We start from the raw sequence: 22,792 nt of genomic DNA, 5'->3' as shown, positions 1-22,792 counted from the left end.
CTGGGGATGAGGGGTTAGGGGTGCAGGAGGGTGCTCTGGGCTGGGACTGAGGGGTTTGGAGGGCGGGAGGGGGATCAGAGCTAGGGCAGGGTTTGGGGCACAGGGAGAGGCTCAGGGGTGCCGGCTCTGGGCGGTGCTTACCTCAAGCGGCTTCCAGAAGCAGCGGCATGTCCCTTCTTTTGGAGTGCCAGAGGGGGCCATTGGAGTGTGTAGGAGCCTGAGCAGGGCCATGCCGCTGCTTCCAGGAGCCGTGTGGTGCCGCCCTTGACCCTGTGCCCCGGCTGGAGCTCCGGAGCGGGGCAAGCCCCAGACCCCGCTGCCCTGCACTACATGCCACAGATTGTACTGGCCGGTGGAAGTGGCGAGAAAGCAGTGCTTAAGTGCCAGTGATATACACTGCGTAAAAATCTATAGCTGGCTAGAGAAAGGGCTTGGTCTAAGGGTGAGTTATTATTTGTATTACCGTAGTGCCAAGGAGACCCAGTCATGGATCAGCACTATGGGCGGCGGGTACCTTAGGCAAGGGGAGGCTGTGCCTCCCCAAATTGCCTACCGTGGCCCCGCCCCCAGGCCAGCCTGTCTCCTGCAGGGACTGGGGGCTGCCAGGGCGGCTGGTGCTGGGCTGGGCTGCCTGCCCGGTGCTCTGGGGCTGGCTGCCCGAACGACAGGACTGGGGGCCGCCGGGGGCACGGCGACCGCATTGCCCAGACGCCCGGAGCCCTGGGGCTGGGGGCCACCCGGGGCTGTGAGCGCTGAGGCTGTGGCGCACCGGGGCTGCTGGGGCCTCGCCCTCGGCCATCCAGCGCTGGGGCCAGGGGGCCGCGCTGGGGGTGCTTTGGGCTCCTGCGCGGGAGGGGAAGGTAGAAGGGGGGGGTAGAAGGGGAGGGGCGGGGTCTCGGGCACAAGGGGAGGGCCGGGTGACTGGCCACCCAGGACCAGGACCCCATTGTGCCATGCGCTGTTCAAACCGAGAACAGGCTGATTCCTGCCCCAAGCAGTTTACAATCTAAGTATAAGGCTACGTCTTCACTACCCGCCGATCCGGCGGGTAGCAATCGGTTTATCGGGGATCGACTTACCGCGTCTCGTGAGGACGCGGTAAAATCGATCCCTGATGGCTCTACCGTCGACTCCGGAAATCCACCTCGACAAGAGGCGGTAGCGGAGTCGGCGGCAGTGCGGTAGCGGTCGACTTTCCCGCGTCCTCACCGCCAGGTAAGCCGACCTAAAATACGCAACTTCAGCTACGGTATTCACGTAGCTGAAGTTGCGTATCTTAGGTCGGAAGTCCGCTGTAGTGTAGACCTAGCCTAAGATAAGAGAGGGAGACAGGCAGATTGTCAGGGGAGTGTCAGGAAACAATGAGACCGTATTGGTCGGCAGGACAAGCCGTGGTCTCTGCACACCAGCAGCCTGACTGTGGTAGGCCTCCTGGCAGAGTGTTGAGGAGGACAATGAGGGAGTGGTTTAAGATCGCAGGCTGTGCCCAGCCGGCGAGCACAGGCACATTGGACTCCACCCCAGCGGAGCAGAAAAGCAAAGCAGCAATATTTCCCATGCGTCAGCTAAGCCCCCGGGGTCACCAGCTCTGTAAACACTCCCATGTCCTTGTAAAGCAACTTTAATTCCTCCGAATCCCACAGATTTAATGTGTTTATACATTTGATAACCTCTTGGGTTTGGGATATTTAAAGGGCCACTTGCTTTAAACTAGATCCTGAATTGGTGGTGGTGGTGGGGGGGTGTTTCTTTTTAAAAGTAGGGAGGGTTGCAAAGCCTAATCTGAACAGAAAGTTTTTGATGGTTTCTTCATTTCAGTGAAAATGGTTCTCACCCCCCATTTAAACCTGACAGTTTCCCATTGCGTACTCTAGTGCCTGAAAACCAGTAAGTGAAACTGACTAGAAATTGACTAATTGTCATGAGGATGAGTTAGTTACAGTGAGGCCCAGAGCCCCAGTAGGAATAATGTCCCCATTGTGCTGGGCGTTGTGCGTAACATTTTCAAAAGTGTCCAAGGGATTTGGGAGCCTAAATGCTATTGAAAGTCAACAGGACTTGTGCTCCTTAGTCACGTAGGACCCTTAGAAAATGTTACCCTGTATCTATATAAGACAGTCTCTACTCCAATAAGCTATGGAATTACTGAGCAAGGATAGGAAGGACAGCCCAGTGGTTAGATTGCCGGACTTAGATTCAAGTCCCTGCTCTGCCACAGACTTCCTGTGTGACCTTGGGCTAGTCTCTTAGCTTCTATGTGCCTCAGTTTACCATCTGTACAATGGGGACACCGGCCCTGCCCTGCCTCCCAGGGGAGTGAGTGAGGATAAAGACATTAATGATTGTCAGGTGCTCAGACACGAGGGTGATGGGGCCATGCAAGAACTGAGGACAGGAGGAGATTAGGGTGAGGCAGTCGCTGTGATTTCAGGACTGTGCATGCTACAGAGAGAAGGCTGCCTCGACCTGGTTGGGGAGGTCAGTTCTTTCAGCTTTTGCCACTGGTAATTTTGTTTTGGTTCAGCCTTAGCCACTCTGACTTTCGAGTCCCATGAAATTGTATCTAGAGAAGTGGGTTTGTTGTCGGACTCGTGGGAGAGGCTGCGGGAAGCACATTTCACTGCATCTCTTCAGGGATGGCTCAGCTTCATTCTTATACAAGGGACTTGTAATCAGCAGCCCCAAACGAAGACTCCTGGGATGCGTCAGTGTCCCTGAGAAACCTGGGAGAAGGGCTGCATGGCGGAAGGGGGTGGCATGAGGGATTGTAGGCAGGTGACAGGCTGGGGACCGAGAGGTGGCCCAGAACGCGGCACAGACCATGACATGAAAAGACGCGGGGTGTGGACTGAGCCATGGCACAGCAGGATGTGCCAACGGGACATAAAACGAGGTAGAAATGAGCGAGCAGAGAGGTGTAAGTTCCAACCAACCAAGAGCCACTCTTCTTTCTGTCCCTCACTCGCTTACTGGCATCTTAGCAGCCCCTGCAGGACTCATCCCTGCACCCACTAAAGGCTGTCCTTGTGAAGAGAGACACCAGGTAATTATTTATATTATGCTAGCGCCTGGAGGCCCAATCGAGGCCTCAGTGTGCTGGGTGCTGTACACACACACACACACTCTGACTGAAAGATCTTTGGGGCAGAGACTTTCCTTTGGTTCTGGGTTTGTGCAGTGCCTGGCACAACGGGGGTCCTGGCCCGTTGACTAGCCCCCCAGGCGTGTGCAGACGCCAAACAGTAATAATAAGACCAGCGAGAAGAGCTGACCACAGAAAGACGGGGGAGCGCCAGGGAACAGAGACCGTTATGCTCAGTATAATCGTCAGGCACAGCATGCCAGCTGAATGGCTGCTGGTTGAGAGTTTTGTAGGAATCGCGGCGGAGGTGAGAGTTGAAGGAGGACGTTGTGGTGACTTCCTCTTGGAGACTGAAATCAAATGGAAAGGGAAGACTAGCACCTGCAGGTCCCGGGAAGGGCTGACAATCCAGCCGCCATCGTCTCCTCTGGAGCCGGTGCCACCTCTCGCCAGCAAACCTTTGTTCAGGGAGGTTTTGTAACGCGGTGCACTGATCTGACAGCAGGGCCCTGGGGCCTGGCGAAGTAGCTTTGTTGGGACTGTCGGTGCAGCCGCTCGTTCTGTGCCGTCTGTGCGCTGGGCTGGAATGGGAGGCAGGACTCCTGGGTTCTGCTCCTGGCGCTGCACCGATATCCTGGGTGACCTTGATCACTTAGGGACAGTTTCAAAAGTGGCCTTTATGCAGGGGTGTCTCTGGTTGCCCAGGGCCTGATTTACGCTCAGCTAAGCAGGCGTGAGGTAGATCAGTACTCGGAGGGCAGGTCTGTGAGGAACATCCAGGGTGGTGCTGGTGAGTCAGTAGGGGGTGCTCTTCCCTCTGAGTCACGGCAGGACCAGTGCCCTAGTGTGGCACTAGGGGGCGCCATGCTTTGGAAATTCTATCAGATGAGCCCGGGCACTGAGGTCTTGCTATTCGTGCTCATTAAATATCACATGGCACATTTTGTAAGAGATTTGGATCCAACACCCTGGATAACGTCTACTCAGGTAATTCTGTTCTGCCTGTGTACATTCCCCCCTCTCCCATCTGTGCTTTTAATTGGATACAGCATTCTTCACTTAGCTGTTACACATGTGCTGTGTTCCCCCTCCGAGGTGGCTGCATTTCAGTGGTGGGTGAGATTCTCTCTCAGGAGTCTGGCTGGTGGGACTCGCTCACTTGCTCAGGGTCTAACTGATCCCCATAATTGGGGTTGGGAAAGAATTTCCCCCCGAGTCAGATTGGAGGGGGTTTCGCTTTCCTCTGCAGCATGGGGCAGGGTCACTTGCAGGTTTAAACTAGTATAAATGGTGGATTCTCTGTAACTCAAAGTCCTTAAACCATGACCTGAGGATGTCAGTGACTCAGCCAGAGGTTCGGGGTCTATTACAGGAGTGGGTGGGTGAGGTTCTGTGGCCTGCGATGTGCAGGAGATCAGACTAGATCAGGGTTTCTCAAACTTTATTTCACCGTGATCCTCTTCTGACAACAAAAATGACTCCACGACCCCAGGAGGGGGGGACGGAAGCCTGAACCTCCTCCGAGCCCTGCTGCTCCGGGCGAGGGGGCCAAAGCTGAAGCCCAAGGGCCTTTAACCTGAGCCCCGCCACACAGGGCTGAAGCCCTGGGCCCCAGCAAATCTAAGCCTGCCCTGGTGACCCCATTAAAATGAGGAGTCCCGACCCACAGTACGAGAACCGCTGGACTAGATGATCATGATGGTCCCATCTGGCCTTAAAGTCTATGAGCCTATGAGATTGCTATGTATCCTACAGCTTGCTCATGGGGATAATCTAAGAATTAGGGTTGTGAGAGCCTTGGATGGAAGGGGAAACTACTGGGCCAGCATCTCCATTTACTTCCATACAGCTACTGTGACGGATGCCCACGGGGGATCTGGCCTGCTGTTGTTAAATTGTGGATAATTGTGCCCCCTAGTGGCTGACTGTTGGAACTGCTGCTGTAGGTCACAGTGCCTTGTCCACACATCTCAGCTGGAGCAAGGAACAGCTCCTCCCCTGGGACAGCCATTGCAAACGGAGAGGGGCCTGCCAAGCCTGCGTCTGTCGCCCTTCTGCTGGCATCGCCCAGCACGCTCGTTAAAGGGGCTGTGCAGTTTAACTGCTGTTGCTGGGATGCCGTTTCATTAGCAGCCCCTAGGGGCGAGCGAGAGCTGGGCACCGGGGATTTGAAGCTGCGGCCCCAGGGTCTCCGTCTCATGCAGAATGTTCACTGTGATGCTTCCCGGGGTCGCTGCCACCGGCCGTTAGCATGAGGAAGCCTGTCTGTGCCTGTCGGGGATCAGCTCCTCAGCCCCACGGGCAACCCAAGCCCTCCCCTCTAGGCCTACGCAGTGACAGGCGCATCCCAACCCCCGAGTCCTTCGTCCAGCCCCTGATATGCTGATTCCAAAGAAACAGGACACCCCAGCTTACCAGTTCCTCCTCAGGTCACTGCTCCGCTACCACCCAGCTCTTAGATAAGTTTATAGTGAAAACAAGGAAACGTTTATTTACCAGTATAGAGACTCCAGTAACCGCCAGTAGGAGTCTTGGAAGCACATCGTTACATATACAATCAAATCACAACACTCCTCCTAGAGCCTAGACTTAACTAGATCAATGCTCGCCTGAGGTCCTTCCAGCCTTTCACAGCTCTTCAGCTGTGATCTCCCATTCCTGAGACAAGCCCTCCTCAATGAAATACCCCAGCCATCCAATGGCTTTACTCCTGAACAGGATCCCCTCCTGCTGGTTGTTCTCCCTGTAAATTCCTCCCCTCGAAGAGTTCACAGTCTGTTCACTAGCGCTTGGCGCAGTCTGTAAACAGGTGTCCGTTGTGAGACGTGCACTGCCCAATACACGTGCGACCAGACAGAGAGAGACGTGGCTGTTACTTCCTGGTTTCCTGCCTTAAGAACAGAATTTTCACTGGAGACACATAACTTCTAAATATGCACATTTCACAGTGATTACCGTGACCCGTGGCTTTCTGGGCCTTGGGGGAGACGTCACAAGCCACCCTTTAGTGATGTAACCCTTCTGCCCATCTAAGTTGGCAGCAACAAGGGCCGGGTTCTGTATCTAGGGGTTCCGTTTCAATAACACAATGCAAAACCGGCTCGAGCCCCCACCCAGTGACCTGGGACAATTACATACCACCCCTCTGGGTACCACTAAGGGGCAATACTTCCCCTCTCGCAAGCACGGAGTCTGAGTGTAGCAGAAAATGTTTAATAACATGAGGTAAACGACATCAGCATAAAATTGGAAAAACACCACAAACAGGATTCATAACACAAACCATGAGCAAAACCCACCCCAGCAAATTGGGCCGTGTCCTTTCCCTTTGGCTCTTGAATCCAGCAACCCAAAAAATCACCCAGAGTCCCCAAAGTCCAACACCCCCAAAGTGTCTGTCCCTGGTCAGTGCAGCCCCAGAGTAAAAGGGGGGGCACGCAGGGTGTTAAGGGGCACCTTACGTGATCCGAGGCTGGTCAGCCGTCTGTTTCTCCTTGGGGGTTCCGCCACAGCCTTCACCACGAGCCAGTCCACTTTCCTGCCATCCCACGAACTGCTCCGCTCTACAAGCTGCTCCGCTCCACTCCGCTCTGCTCCGCTCCGCTCCACGACCTGTGAGCCATTCCAGCCATCCCCGCAAACAGCCCCGCCCACCATTCCTTGGGCCACTCCAACCGGCCCCGCAAGACTCCGCACCACTCGCTGCTCCTCCAGTCATCCCCACAAATTGCTCCACCAGCTGCTGAGCAATATAGCTTCAGGCTCCCCCACTAGTTAACACAGCACTCAGTGATCTCAGCTCTTAATAACTTTAGCTCTTTCGTGATTTCAGCTCTTAGCAATTTCAAGGGAGCCCCAGTGCTGGTGCACCATTGGCCCAAAGTGAATTCAGCTCAGCAGCCTGTAACTAGACTCCTAATGGAATCAAAGTTAGTTCTGACATTCAACAGTGTCAAGAGGAGGTGGTGCAATTGATGTCTCAACCCTCAGAGGGGGGGCCTATGCCATCAGGTATAAATACCTGCCCCCATCCTCTCTCAATTCACTGGGTTTTGTAACCCATGCCCCTTGTCAAGCAAGTGCTACTTAGGTAATGGTGAAGGACTCACTCAGTCCTTCTGTCATACAACAGTTCCACTGGCCTTGATTCACAGAATCAGGGTAACAAAACTTTATTCTTCCTGCCCCAATAATAGAGAAACTGGGGATCCCACACCAGCCAAAGTAACCACTTTCAGTTGCTGTTGTTTCATGCCAGGCGAGTGGGTGTGCCTATGCAAACAAGATCAGCCCCTGGAGTTCTTTTCCACACTCGCCATAATTCACCACCAGATGTCAGGGTAGAGCTCATCCTGACTCTGCTTACATCGAATTATCCTGCATCTGTCTGAGCCAGAGGACCCTGTAAAACTCTCTGCACCCCCTGAGCCTTAGCTAGCTGGCACCAAGACGTCTTTGGCTCACACTCCCTGCTCGCCCATCACCCTGGCTTAGCCAGAGAGCTGTTTGCACACTGAGGTGCAGGGAGAGTCCGTGCAGGTCATTGGGGAGAGCAGCAGGGCAGAAAGCAGCCCACGGGTATGCGTGTGGGACTGGGGGACATTCAGGAGATGCCAGAGCTCTCTAAGGAGCCGTCTGACCCCGGCTTGCCGGGCCGGCTGGAGCAACCCTCAGTAGCCGGGACATGGCTGCAGGCTGGGTTGTCTCTTGCTTTTGACTCCAGTGCTCCAAGGGGCTGGCTAGCTCTGGCGAGATGCCAAGCACCTGCCCTCGGCCAGGGGCCGGGAGCGCACAACATCCTGCCGGAGGCCTCGGCTCCTTGCAGGATTGGGCCACTCAGCACAGGGGCCAAATTCCCCCCTGGTGTAACTCACCCTTCGGGCCCCCAAATTCAACCCTGCTCAAATCTGGGACGCTGAGACACCCTGGAAGTGCGGGTTCAAATCCACAGGAGGCCGGCTGAGCCCTTCATCCTTCCAAGGTTGGTCACTAGAGTCCCATGCTGCAGTAGAGCGAGTGTGTGTGCAGCAGGTGGGTAGTTGGGCTCTTCCATGGGCTACCCCTGGTTACAATCCAATCCTGCCCTTCATTTCTGTTTCAGATCCCTCCCAACCTGCCGTGCTCCGTCACGCTGCAGCCTGGACCGGAGGACACGGGGAAGGTAACTTCGTTTGTGTCCTCTCTGTTGGTCAGTAGCTCCCAGCTTCTCCCCTGCTCCGCAGAGGCATGGCGATCACTCAGCCAGACTCCGCCAATCCCGGGGGTCGCTCCAGAAGGCCTGGGCTGGCTCAGACGTTCTGAGTGCCCCAGCAATGGGTGGCAGCGTCTTGGACCGATGACGCTGTCTCGCGCTACTCGGAGCTCTTCGGGTGTCTGAGGATCCTGGAGCGAATTCCATGCAGCTTCCAGGGGATGATGAGGTGGCCTTAAAGAGGTGGCTCTCCTCTGAAAAGGGACTATAAGCCAACGGCAAGGTGGGGGGCTCCTTATTTATTGTGTCTCAGTCCTTTCCAGACCAGCTTCAAACAAAAAGATTTCTGCTACGGGATTCTCAGTACTGGGATTATCATCCTGGCCCAGCTGTGCTGGTGGAATGACATCGAAGTCACTACGCAGTACAGAGATCCCCAGTACTGCCAGCTCCCCCGGGAGCTGAGAGTCAAGCTGGGTTCCTCCCTTCTTATGCTTCATAACCAAATAAATGGTCCACAGGCCAAATGACACCCTTAATAGCAAGGAGGTCACGTTGGGTTTTCCATGGACTTGCAGAATGGCCCTGTCAATGGAGCACCGTGAACAATTCCGTTGATGCCCCCAAAAAAACTGACTCCAGCTTCCTCTCCCAGAGCCCTGCTTGCTCTGCAAGGCTAAAGGGGGCCCAGACTTGTGGTCACTAAAGCCAGCAGCTCTGGCTCTGACACACACAATAGGCAGATCTGTTGAGCAAGGAAGGGCAATTTCTACAAGAACAGCCCCTTACAACCCAAGCTTGTCCTGTCTCTGTATGAATATTAATGCTCCCATAGTAATAAACTCCATTAAACTTAGCATGGTAGCATTTGCCCCATTGTCTGTACCCCAGTTTTCACCCTCCACCAGCCTGGTTTTCAGGTGCTTCTTGCCTGCCACCCTCGGGCAGGTGGAAAACTTCTGCCCAGGGGAAAAGTCGAGTTTTCTCCACTCGCTCACCATTCCAAACCTGCTACGGGGATTCTGCTCCAACTCCCCCACATTCTTCCCTCCCGAAAAATGACCCTTTGCACTGAGACCAGATCCTGAACATGTCAGCCCAGAAGAGGAGCTTTGTGGAAGGGTAGGAGCATGTGGAAACGGGAATTGGTTACTTGGTCTTAGCGATTGCTACGAGACCACAGCTCAAATGTAGACGTTGTAATACCTAGGATTCATAACCAGGCTAGCCGCTTGAAACTTGGTGGTAATACTCGGACTAGAACTCAAATCCTTTTGTTTGAAAGGCCCAGACCCCTGCCACATGAGCTAAAGGAGAATCTCCATTAGCAGTATGGGGGCTATGATAAAGTTGAGCATTTCTGAGGCCTTCAAATAGAGGATAGTGGTGCACGCAGCCGGTCTAGGAGTGCAGAGTGGCGTGCACACACGCTCCAGCTGGCACTTTACCGTGTTCGGACATGTCAGAGCTGTTAGATCCCTGCTGGGGAGATAAGGAAGGGCCAGGAGAAATGATTTCCCAGCTTCCTACCCCACTTTGTTCTGTTTGTAGGCCTGTGGCGTTGACTACGAGGTGAAAGCTTTCTGTGCAGAGAACCTGGAGGAGAAAATCCACAAGAGGTAAACGGGGCCGATGTTTGTATTGACGCCGCCCGGCGGCACTGGGGAGAGAACACAGAGCCAGGGGACAGAACGGTTCAGCCAGCTGTGAACAGGCCTCAGAGATCAGCTCTTGGGGAAGCCGGTGCCGCTGCCCTGACGGAGTCGAGGATGCCGACACCGCAGGCTGCACATGGAGCAGAGCTGTTGCTCAGTCCCGTAACGGTGGCTCCACAGCAGCTGGGCGGTGTTAGCTGGAAATAACAGCGGCTTGCCCTATACACCCCATCCTCCACAGCCATCGGTGGCCTTTGTGGGCCTTCCACACGCCTTGTTCTGATCCCTAGCCTGCCGCTCGCTTCCTTCCACTCGCTCACGGGGCCAGCGGTTTCCCCCAGCTGGGGCGAAGAGCCAAGTTCCAACCCCAGCCTGGCCTGCCCCTCCGGGAACTGAGGTCTGGATCCCAACCGCCCGCATGGGCTCCAGCTGCGCTAGGCTGGTAGCGTTCCCTACGCCAGCCCCTGGTCTGTCACGCTGGGGTGGTTGGTTCCCGTTTGTCCGCAGTGCTCGCGGGTGGGAAGGGACTGGGAACGTTCGCCCTCTCCCCAGAACAGCCGTGGGAGGCTAACACCATCATCCCCTCGAGCAGCTTGTCGCCCAGCCCAGCAACAGGCAGGAGCAGTGCCCTTTGACTGCAGCTTGTGCAGCTCCCCAGCCCGCAGACAGCACAGAGGGTCTCTGGGCGTGTCCTGCTCCGGGGTAGCATCTAGCCCCTCCGAGGTCTCCATGCAGGCGGGGGCAGGGCCCTGTACTAACCCCTCGCAGCCCTTGTTGGATCGCCCAGTGGATCGCTAGGCCGGAGATTTCCCCCACTGACAGGGAGCACAGCGTTTGGGGCCCGCTGGGGGTGGGTCGTGGAAGTGCTAGTCAGAGAGCTCCTGTTAGGGGTACGGTGGGGACGGAGCAGATGCCCTGAGGGAGAACAGCAGGTGAGCTTCAGCGCTGGCAACCCACTGAGCGGCACGGAAGCTGTTTCCCCCTCGGAAACATGACTGGGTTCACAGCCCCCCCGTGTCACAGAGTCATTAAGCTCAGGTAGTAACTGTCCAGGCCTCCCTCTCCGGAGGTTCTAGGCTCTGGTCCCCACTTGTGGCATGGTTACGCTGCCAGACAGATCAGTATTATCCTCCTTGTTATACAGGGGAAACTGAGGTACCAAGAGGGTAAATGACCAGACCAAGGAAGCCTGTTACCCAGAGAGGGGTGGGGGATGGGTTAGCACTTGTGGCACATGTGTCAGTAGTAGTGGGGGCCAACCCCACTGTAGGAATTGGGTACTAACCCTTTAAATATTTTGAGCGCCCTCTAGTGGGCCCCAGAGCCAATGGCGAGGTAGCTAGTTTGGGTGTTTGTACGTTCATTAACAGGCTGAGCTGAAAGCCCGCGGTGCCCCTGTGCTTTCCTCATGCTCTTAATTAGGCTTGGCAGAATTCGATTTTTAATTTTTTCTCATTTGGATGGATATTACTGGTGTTTCTTTCCAAGCATTTTTCCCGATTTTGCTCTATTTAAATTCTCACAGTAACAGGAAATTCTGGGGGCTCCAACAATAGTTATGTAACGCCAAGCGATGCGGAGATTCCAAAACGTTCAAGCTTTAGGCACATTAAAACCCAAAGCGTGTCTCCAGCGGCCTTTTCTTCCTTTGCCTAGCTGTAGGTTTTGATTATTGCCGCCTGGAAATCGTTTTGTGTTCGTTTGCGTGTTTACAGTGAAATCGACATATAAAAATCAAAACCTTCCAAGCCAGCTGTTAATGTGTGAAGAGCAAAGACATAGGCCCCTTTTTCTCCCACCCCACTGTTTCATCCCCCCGCATGTGTGGGTCTATGACACGTCGTGTGTGGGGCTCACTATGACTGGCTGTCGGTGAGGTTGGGTCAAGGTTATCTGCTGTGACAGGTCCAGGGGAAGTCTGGATGAACTGAGCCTCACTAGAGCCAACTAGGGTGACCAGAGAGCAAGTGTGAAAAATCAGGACAGGGGGTGGGGGGGTAATAGGTGCCTATATAAGAAAAAGCCCCCAAAATCAGGACTGTCCCTATAAAATCGGGACATCTGGTCACCCTAGAGCCAACGCTGAACCTGGCTCCTAGGGGCTTCCAGCAACCTGACAATGTGCCTGACAGCGGGAAGGAAACGGTGCATTCGCTGGCTCCACACAGGCTTGGCCCTGGGTGAGCAAAGCCACGTGCACCGTCTTGTGGTCAAAGGCGGAGTGACTCGCACGCAGCCCTCGGAGGCTCCAGCCTGGCTTACCTGAGCCTACAACGGGGGAGTTGCTGCTGGCCCTTTTCGACGGGACCGTCTTGGTGTTTCTGGGCCTGTGCCGTCAGGAGGTGACAGGGAACCTTGGTTTTCATTCGCCCCGAGCAAGCGTCCTGACGTGCTGTGACAGTGGAGCGTGACTGACGCGGGGATTTGACCTGAGACACGTCAAGTGACTGAGTCACCTAGTGGTTAGAGCTGAGTGTGGGAGCCAGGGTCCTGTCCTTAGCGCTGCCTCTAAAAAGTCACTTCACCTCTCTCCCTGCGGCTGGCTAAAGGCAGGATCAAGGAGCTAGCCTGGGCTGGGAAGGGGCTCGTGGAGCCCTGAGGCGCTACCAGGAAAAAGGGGAGCAGGCGAGGGAGATGGGGGCCCCCTTTGATTTGTTGGTGCCATGGCAGGACTGGATCAGGTCCCGCGTCATTCTGATCCCACCCCTGGCTCTGGGTCACAGGAAGAGGTGGTTAAAACGCCCCCCACCCCCGAGGGGGGATGGCAGGGTTAATTGGTCTGTCTGAGTTTGGGGTGCCAGGGAAGCCTGCTGGCACCCTGGGGCAGATCCCCGCTGGCTCGGGCTCAGCCTCTGCCTCCACATGTGCCGGCAGGAATTCCGTGCGCCTGGTGATCCGCAAAGTGCAGTACGCGCCGGAGAGACCGGGCCCCCAGCCCATGGCGGAGACCACCAGGCAGTTCCTGATGTCCGACAAGCCACTGCATCTGGAGGCGTCCCTGGACAAGGAGGTACGACACACCCCACTTCTCCCTGGGGCTGCTGTGTCTCTCGGCAGCATGGGGCCCACACGCCGGTGCCTAATGGCTGCCCTGCGCCCGTAGAGCGAGGCGCAGGTCCCAAGGGAAATCCCCGGGAAATATCCTGGTGCCCAAATTCACAGCAGGTGCAAACGGGTTCCACGCCATGGACGGCCTCCAGCCCCACCACTTAACTCAGCGCCGAGTGCAGCCGTGGGCTGGGGACCTGGTGAACTGACACCGCAAAGGGTTGGCAGAGATCCCGGCTGTTTGATCCCCGCACAGCTCTCACCGGGGGGGAGACCTTCTGGGCGTTGTTAATAAACATTGGTGTGAGGGTACCCCCCGAGCCATCCCCTGATTGGGGGGGTGCCCTGACCTGCACAGGCAGGAAGCCCCCTCGCACCTGCCTCCTGCTGACACAGGCCGGGGCCCTTGTTCCTGCAGATTTACTACCATGGCGAGCCAATCAACGTCAACGTCCATGTGACAAACAACACAAACAAGACGGTGAAGAAGATTAAAATCTCAGGTAAAGGGGGCGCCCGCGTTCCCTGTATCGGCCGCGCACAATGGCAGGAGGGGACCGTCACAGGCTGTCGCAGCTGGGCCACCCCCTCCTTCCATTGGAGTCCCTTTAAACCCTCTCCCCAGCCTTCCCTGACCCCCAGCAGCTGCCCTGACCCTCCCTCACATGCTGAATCCCCTTCCCACACCCTCAACTGCCTGACTTCCAGCATCCCCTCCCCCATCCAACACCTGATGGAGCCCTTCCTCCCTTATCCATCCCCAGACATCTTCTCCCAACCTGCCTCGCCCCCTGGCTGGCTCTCTTCCTGCACCCCCAGAGATCTGCTCCCACCCGACTCCCCTGGCATGCTCTGGGAGCATCCAGCTGTCTGCCTAAGGGCAGAGTCCGGCTGGGTGACCCTCACAGGGCTGAGAGCAGTGGTGGGCCAGGGAGCCGAGACCGTCTCTATTCCCAGCTGTGTCACAGACACCCTGGATGGCCCCGGGCTGAGTCACTTCACCCCTTGGAGGCCCAGCCTGGACTCCAAGGGACCATCTCTCCCGATACATGGAGCACTTTGGTCCCCAGGACTATCACCCCAGCCCCTTCCACCAGCGCTGCATTCCCAGAGCACAGGAAAGGACGTTCCTCCCACTCCAGGGACCAGCTGGACCATACGGTGCTGACAGAGGTGTTTTCCCAGGGGGCCCTTGAGCCAGACGATTACAGAAAGATGCAGCCGCAGGCTAGCAAGGAAAGGGGGCTGGAAAGGCTAGCTCTGAGAACGGGAGATGAGCCCATCACCCCGCTCAGCAATGGAGGAGGGGCATGTAGGGGAAAGACACCTGAGAGCTGTGGCTGATGAGTGAGGTCAGGGTGCTCTTCTTGTTCCCACGGGACCGTAAATGGGGCGGAATGGCCAACGCCAGTAAGGACTGAGGAGCAACACCCAGGGCATGGACACACTCAGTGCCCGGATCAGCTGGCTCGGGCTGGGGCTGGGGGGGGGCTGTAAAATTGCAGTGTTGATGCTCGGGCTGGAGTCCAGGTTCTGAGACCCTCCCCCCCCACATGGAGTCTCAGAACCCAGGCGCCAGCCCGAGCCCAAATATCTCCACTTCAGTGTTACAGCCCCACAGCCTGAGTCAACTGACCTGGGTCTGAGCACCCACAGAAAAAAATAGCGGGTGCTCAGTACCCACTGGTAGCCCTGTAGATCAGCTCCTACCCCTCCCCCCAGCGCCTCCCACCCACCAGTGGGCCCATGGATCAGCTCCTCCTCCTCTCTCCCAGTGCCTCCCGCCCTCCATGATTAGGGTGACCAGATGTCCCAATTTTATAGGGACAGTCCTGATTTTTGGGTCTTTTTCTTATATAGCTCCTATTCCCCCCCCCCCCCCCCCCCCCGTCCCGTCCCGATTTGTCACACTTGCTATCTGGTCACCCTATCCGTGATCAGCTGTTCCATGGTGTGCAGGAGGTGCTGGGAGGGAGGGTGAGGTGTGGGGGCAGGAAGAGGCAGGGGGAGGGGGCAGAAGGGGGCAGGGCACAGGTGGGGTGGGAAGAGGCGGGGCGATGCTGGAGCAACAAGGATTAATGCGATCCTTGTATGTATAAACCAGGGCGTAGTGAGGAGGGAGGTGATTTTACCTCTGTATACAGCATTAGTGAGACCAGGACTGGAATATCGTGTCTAGATCTGGTGTCCAAATTTGAAAAGGGTGTTGAAAAACCGGAGAGGGTGCAGAGCCACAAAGCGATCCGAGGGCTGGAGAAAATGCTTTAGATGAGACACAAAGAGCTCCGTTCATTTGGTTTAGCAAAAAGAAGGTTGCGAGATGACTTGATGACAGGGTATAAGTACTTTAATGGGGAGAAAATAATGGGTGCGAACGGGCTCTTTGATCTAGCTCAGGGGTTCTCAAACTATGGGTCGGAACCCCCTGAGGTTATTACGTGGGGGTCGGGAGTACATGCACGAAACAGAGAGCAACTCCTATAAAATATCTAATTTAAATCGAAAGCGTTTTAGAAAATTACACACACCTTTCCCTTGCAATGTAGTGCATTTACTTCAAAAAGTATTATAAACATCTCATGCAGGGATCGTTGTTCCTCAACAATATATAGGTTTGGATTATCACCACATGAAGGAAATTGGACTCTGAGGACTGTAGTATTGTGTTGTGCAGGTTTGTGGTCTTGAGACTAAAAAGATGAGACTGAGGCAACGTGAGAGGGCCGATATTAACAAACATACAAAGATCACATTTCACAGCAGACCCGCTAGCTAATAAGCCTGCTGTGAAAAGTCATCTCTGTATATTTGTTAATATCACTTTCCACAGCCTCCCAGCTAGCTAGCAAGTCTGCTGTGAAAAGTGATATTAACAAACATACAACTATAACTTTCCACAGCAGACTTGGTGCCCCATTGCCCCCCTTACTTCTGCACTGCTGCTGCCCAGTTCTGAAGGCAGCGCTGCTGCCAGCAGCAGCACAGCAGGAAGGGGGGCAATGGGGCGCTAAGTCTGTGCGAAAAGTGATATTGACAAAGTTTCTTCACGTGTCCTCCCCCCCAGTATTAAACAGTAACTATTAAAGAGAGAACTTTTCTGCTTATAACGATAATTTGATAAAAATGTGTTTTAGTCGTAATTTCAAAGCAGTGAGAAAAGGTCAATTCTTTTTAAACAATAGGTTTATAAATTTAGCATTTAAAGTAGTGTTAAATGTAAAAACTGTTGTTTTTAATGTATAAGGGGGGGGTCGCCCTAAGAGGCTTGCTGTCTGACAGGGGTCGCCAATACAAAAAGTTTGAGAACCACTGATCTAGCTGACAAAGGCAGACCAAGAACCAGTGGCTGAAGGCTGAATCCAGACGCATTCAAATTAGAAATAAGACTCAAATGTTTAACGGTGCAGGTGATTAGCCACTGAAACCAGCTCCCAAGGGACGTGGTGGATTCTCCATCTCTTGATGTGTTCAGATCCAGACTGGCTGCCTTTCTGGGAGACGTGCCTTCGCCAAACACAAGTTTAACTTTGCTCAAACACAAGTTAACAGGCTCAGTAGGGAGGTAACTGGGTAAAGTGTAATGGCGTGTGATAGACAGGAGGGCAGACTAGAGGATCTAAAAGTACCTTCTGGCCTTAAACTCTGTATAAGATACTATGGACTAAATGTCCAGGTATCTATTCCTGTCCCCATTCTCCCGTATCACTGCTGGGCTGCGGTACCAGGAATGGGGTGGGGGTGGAGGGTGTTGATCCCTTATGTCTCACTATCCCGAGAAGTGGTGCTGAGACCAGCCGCCGCTGCCTGTGGTGCCACCACGTGTCCCTGACTGCCCAACAACACGGCACAGGCTGGCAGGTGCTCTCACGCCTGCTGCACTGAAGCACACTCTAACCTTGGCCTTCCCTGTCTGTCTGTCTCATCCCCAGTGCGCCAGTACGCGGACATCTGCCTATTCAACACTGCTCAGTACAAGTGCCCCGTGGCTGTGGAAGAGGCAGAGTGAGTATGCCCACTCGCTTCCTTTGGTGGTATCATGGCTGTGGCTCGTCTCCAGAGACCAGACCACATCTTGCTGCGCTGGGGCTCCCCACCGAGCCCAAGCTTAGCAGGAGAGCTCGGATTTTCATGGCTCTCGTCTGCTTCCTACAAGATCGAGGACCATTAAAGAACCGATCTCCAGGATTATGCAAAACTGGTCTCTTCTGACTCACAGCCCTGCCCCCTGTGTGTGCGCCAGAGTCAGAGCAGCTGAGTTTACTTACTTAAATAAGGCTTATGTGATGGGGTGAAGCCCCTCTGGAACCAGGAGGGAAAGAACTGATTGGCTAGACAAACTGCCAATCAACCAGAGAGACAGGCGGGATTTCTCTTTAGCGCAAAGGGTTCTGGGTCAGGAAGCCCTCTATAAATCCTCTGGCTTCCTCCCAGCTAGGGAGTCAGAGCTGTGGGGCTGGGGAGGAAGGCCTGTTATGAGGCATAGGAAGAACTTTGACTGGGTAAGTGGAGGGATGGGATGGGATGGAAAGGGATCCGCTGTTCTTTTGGTTTTTGGTTTTGTTTAAAAGGAAATGTTGGTACCGTTTCTTTTCCGCTAACCCCCTCTGAACTTGGGCCCGCTGATCTGCCATGGCCTTACTGCTTTTCACTCCGTCGGCCATGTTCTGAGTCCAGGATCTTTATTGTTGCGGGCGTATAAAGACCCCAGCTTGACTTGTAGGGCCCAGGCTGAGTTTGGTGGAGAAATATCTCTTGACTTGTGATCTGGAGTCCTTGAGACAACAAACAGGGAGGCCCCACAATGTTATTTTTTGAACGTCCCTTTAAATAGCGCTGGATGCATAATAGCGCTGTTGCATCGCCATGTCATGACACGGCTCAGCGTTGTGATATTCCATCACCCAAGGTGAGGTGGCATCAATATGTGATGACTCTTCATCGCTGTGGAAAGCTGCAAACGTTGTAATGCAGCGTCGGTGCTGCACACAACAGAGCGATTCTGCTCTGCTTGGGGCCATGGCAACCTTGTTCGGACTGGCTTTTGATCACATCTCAAAACTCAGAGTGAAACGCAATCAAAACCACTGAGCGTTACATGGCTCCTGCCTGAACTCTCTTGGTTAGCTGGCAACTTGCTCCAAGTTCCCCTGAGAGATGTGGGGTCATAGATGAATTTAGGCTTTCGGGTGTTGTCAGGAATCTGCAGCGAACACCATATCTTGCGATTGTCCCGCGAAGAGTGAGGTGGGCGTGTTCAGAGCCCCACGGGTAGTTCTTGCATTAGGATTTCTCTGTATCACAGAGAGGAAGCCACTTCCCAGCTCCACAACAGGAACCACCGTGATGGTGTCAGGCATTCACATGATCCCCAGTGGGATTTGCCATTGCATTGTGCTTCAGATGTTTTCCTTTCTCCTACAGAGATGGGAGCTCTGGGCCCCGATGGGGAGGTGCGGCTGTTGGTTCGGTCCCATAAGTTACATCAGTTTCATTCTCCCACGTTGTTGTCCTCAGTGACGTGGTGGCTCCGAGTTCGACGTTCTGCAAAGTCTACACCCTGACCCCCTTTCTCGCCAACAACCGGGAGAAGCGGGGCCTGGCCCTGGACGGGAAGCTTAAACACGAAGACACCAATCTGGCTTCCAGCACGCTGTGAGAGCTCCTTCCCCCCTGCCCTGCATGTCTGAGTGGTTTGTTTCTCCCAGCAATGCGGATGGGCCACCTAAAGAATGACTGTCGTGAAGAATCCCTGTGCTACAAACACCAGCCGAGGCCCCAGTCCCGCAGAGCACTTGGCCTTAACTCTAAGTACATGAGTAGCCTTGTTGACGTCAATACCAGTTGGCTTCAGTGGGGCTACCCGTGGGCTTAAACATGTGCTCAAGTGCTTTGCTGCATCGGGGTTGGAACCTCAGTGTTGGCACCAGGATCAGATGTCGTAGAAGTGAGACATTTAAAAGTGCCCTGGCCAGGGCCCTGTAGGATACCCTGTAGGGGGCAGTACTGTACTGCCTGCCTTTGAAGGGATGACACGGGAGACCTAATGGTAGCGCTTTCTATTGCTAATTTCTGGGATTCTAAAAAGATGATGGCCAAAACTTTCACATCTGGCTGCTTAAAGGTAGACCCCCCAAAAATGCCACTCTAGGTTCCCACCATGGATTGAGGAGCCTGCGCACCCAGGTTTGAAAACTTCAGCCAAAGTCCTTAGCCAGTCACTCTGGGTGGGATTCACAAAGGTATTTAGGTGCCTAACCCCCCTGGCTTTCACTTCCTATTGATTTTCCTTTGTGCGTCTCTCTCTCCATCCGTTCTCAGAGGAGAGCCTGAGAGAGCCTCTGGGCTTTTTAGAGCGAGGAGCCCATTTTCACTCCCAAAACGGTTTGGCTGATTTTTCCCTTCACCTATTTGTGGCGGGTGAAAAGGGTGTAATTTTCCAAATTTGACATCCCTTCCCAGTTAGTCACTTTTCCCTTTGAAATATGTGAAATTTCAAAATGTCGCCTGATTCCCTGGGGAAACTGCCATTTTGCAAAAATGTGGTGAGGTTCAGGGAGTTGGGAGACGGCCCGGTATTGTGAGTCTGTGTTTGGGGTACTTTGCGGGAAGGGGAGCTACTATTTTCACCCGGTTCTAATAGAAATTCCTGGCAGTCGGTTCCTTACAAATCCCTCCTCTGTTCTTGCTTCTAGACTAAGAGATGGAGCCAATAAGGAGATCCTGGGAATTATTGTCTCGTATAAAGTGAAAGTGAAGCTGGTGGTGTCTCGGGGAGGGTGAGTATCTTCTTACGTCTGCGGCCAATCACAGCCAAGAAAAATCAAACCAGCCTTTCCTGTGCCCCAAACGAAGGCAAGGGTGACTCGATGCAAATTTATCCAGCCACTTAAATCTCTACCCTCATAGACCACGCCCTCCAGCACATGGCCACGCCCCATGACCACGCCCTCCAGTACATGGCCACACTCCCATGACCACGCCCTCCAGCACATGGCCATGCCCCCATGACCACGCCCTCCAGCACATGGTCACGCCCCATGGGCACGCCCCCCAGCACATGGCCACGCCCCATGGGCACGCCCTCCAGCACATGGCCACGCCCCCATGACCACGCCCTCCAGCACATGGCCATGCCCTCCATCACATGGCCACGCCCCTGTGGCCACACCCTCCCGCACATGGCCATGCCCCCGAAGTTTGAGAAAGAAGCTGCATGGAGCTTTCAAACACTCACAAAGGAAGAAACTTTTGCAGTGTTTTTTACATTGAGGGTTTGTTGAATCTTCTTTTGTCTGGCCCTGAATCGGGATAATGTTCACAGGGCTGGGCTATCGGCTTCTTGCTTTGGCCCAACAGCATGTGCTGGTTAACTCTTTGCATGGCCGCCCAATACATGCTCTGAGTGTACGGTCCCTTCATTTGTGCTTGTGTTGCTCTAAACCTCACTCTCCTGGCTGGAGCAGCTCCAGCTCTAGTGCAGGTGAATTCTGAATGGGTGGCAGTGTTTGCTCCTAGTGAGCTTTGGCTCAAACCCTCAGTGCCTTTCCTCTGCAGATCTCAAAGCACTTTACAAGCACTGGTTAATTCTCCCAACACTCCTCTGAGCAGCTTGCCCAGGGCCATGCAGTGAATCAGTGGCAGAGCCAGATATGGAAACTAAGAGTCCCAGTTTCTCGTCAACAACTCCTCTTCCCTCAGTTTGGTGTGTGCGCTCTGCTGCTGCTGTTTGGCTGAGCCTTGAATTGAGTCAGGGGACAATGACCCCCTTGACGCTGACTGCAGCTGGGAAGAAGGTTTTGGAGGCAGGAGACTTTGTTTATGGCTGAGTTAAGCATTCTGCAGCCTAGACTGGCAAAGCCCCAAAACATCCTGCCACCGGGCAAGAAGACTTAGCTTTGCCAGCAAACTTTGCTGGCAGGGAGTGGCACATGGCAAAAGCTTCATGCAGTCTTAGTACTTCCTGCTAGCCAGCCTACAGAGAGGCATCGGTTAGCCGGTCACTTCGCCCACCGGGTGAAAGCTCCTGTCAGTCGCTCCGAGTGGGAGGGCCAGGGGGAAGGGGTGAGGACTGTAATGATTTTTTCAGATATGTCAGTGGAAGAGGGTTTGGTGCAGGCTCCTTAAAGGCAGGCTGGAGGCTCAGCACGGGCCTGCTGTGTTGTGGTGAAGAATCTGAGGCATTCTGGGACTTGTAAAAAGAGCAGGAGGACTTGTGGCACCTTGGAGACTAACAAATTTATTTGAGCATAAGCTTTCGTGGGCTACAGCCCACTTCTTCGGATGCATAGAATGGAACATATATTGAGGAGATATATATACACACATACAGAGAGCATGAACAGGTGGGAGTTGTCTTACCAACTCTGAGAGGCCAATTAAGTAAGAGAAAAAAAACTTTTGAAGTGATAATCAAGATAGCCCAGTACAGACAGGTTGATAAGAAGTGTGAGAATACTTACATGGGGAGACAGATTCAATGTTTGTAATGGCTCAGCCATTCCCAGTCTTTATTCAAACCTAAATTGATTGTGTCTAATTTGCATATCAATTCGAGTTCAGCAGTTTCTCACTGGAGTCTGTTTTTGAAGCTTTTCTGTTGTAAAATAGCCACTCGCAGGTCTGTCACTGAATGACCAGACAGGTTAAAGTGTTCTCCCACTGGTTTTTGAGTATTATGATTCCTGATGTCAGATTTGTGTCCATTAATTCTTTTGCGTAGAGACTGTCCGGTTTGGCCAATGTACATGGCAGAGGGGCATTGCTGGCACATGATGGCATATATCACATTGGTAGATGTGCAGGTGAACGAGCCCCTGATGTTATGGCTGATGTGATTAGGTCCTATGATGATGTCACTTGAATAGATATGTGGACAGAGTTGGCATCGAGCTTTGTTGCAAGGATTAGTGGGTTAGTGTTTTTGTTCAGTGATGTGTGGTTGCTGGTGAGTATTTGCTTCAGGTTGGGGGGCTAAGGAAGCGTTGTTCTAAGTCAGCCATAAAAATGTTGGCATACTGTGGGGCCATGCGGGTACCCATAGCAGTGCCGCTGACTTGAAGGTATATATTGTCCCCAAATGTGAAATAGTTGTGGGTGAGGACTTTGTCAATATATACCTTCAAGTCAGCGGCACTGCTATGGATACCCGCATGGCCCCACAGTATGCCAACATTTTTATGGCTGACTTAGAACAACGCTTCCTTAGCTCTCGTCCCCTAACGCCCCTACTCTACTTGCGCTACATTGATGACATCTTCATCATCTGGATCCATGGAAAGGAAGCCCTTGAGGAATTCTACCATGATTTCAATAATTTCCATCCCACCATTAACCTCAGCCTAGATTAATCCACACAAGCGGTCCATTTCCTGGACACTACAGTGCTAATAAGCAATGGTCACATAAATACCACCCTATACCGGAAACCTACTGACCGCTATACTTACCTACATGCCTCTAGCTTCCATCCAGGACACACCACACGATCCATTGTCTACAGCCAAGCTCTAAGATATAACCGCATTTGCTCCAATCCCTCAGACAGAGACAAGCACCTACAAGATCTCTATCAAGCATTCTTAAAACTACAATACCCACCTGCTGAAGTGAAAAAACAGATTGACAGAGCCAGACGAGTACCCAGAAGTCACCTCCTACAAGACAGGCCCAACAAAGAAAATAACAGAACACCACTAGCTGTCACCTTCAGCCCCCAACTAAAACCTCTCCAGGTCATCATCAGAGAGCTACAACCTATCCTGAAAGATGATCCCTCACTCTCACAGATCTTGGGAGACAGACCTGTCCTCGCTTACA

General features: G+C 53.7%; 1 protein-coding gene across 3 annotated transcripts in view; it reads left to right on the top strand.

Annotated features, from left to right (window-relative positions):
• Positions 1-22,792, top strand: part of LOC112106701 (beta-arrestin-1) — a 169,024-nt gene that overhangs the window by 135,728 nt on the left and 10,504 nt on the right. For all 3 annotated transcript variants that reach the window (XM_024200090.3, XM_024200089.3, XM_024200091.2), the window contains 7 exons: positions 8,184-8,243; positions 9,825-9,892; positions 12,803-12,938; positions 13,395-13,479; positions 16,906-16,978; positions 18,491-18,628; positions 19,669-19,752. In XM_024200090.3, the coding sequence (XP_024055858.2) occupies positions 8,184-8,243; positions 9,825-9,892; positions 12,803-12,938; positions 13,395-13,479; positions 16,906-16,978; positions 18,491-18,628; positions 19,669-19,752 (644 nt within the window). The remainder of the gene's footprint in view (positions 1-8,183; positions 8,244-9,824; positions 9,893-12,802; positions 12,939-13,394; positions 13,480-16,905; positions 16,979-18,490; positions 18,629-19,668; positions 19,753-22,792) is intronic.

The sequence above is a fragment of the Terrapene carolina genome, unplaced genomic scaffold (assembly GCF_002925995.2).
Source record: "Terrapene carolina triunguis isolate 2854851 unplaced genomic scaffold, T_m_triunguis-2.0 Scaffold430, whole genome shotgun sequence".
In the NCBI taxonomy this organism is placed as follows: Eukaryota; Metazoa; Chordata; order Testudines; family Emydidae; genus Terrapene; species Terrapene triunguis.
This window is presented reverse-complemented; position numbering and strand designations above follow the sequence as displayed.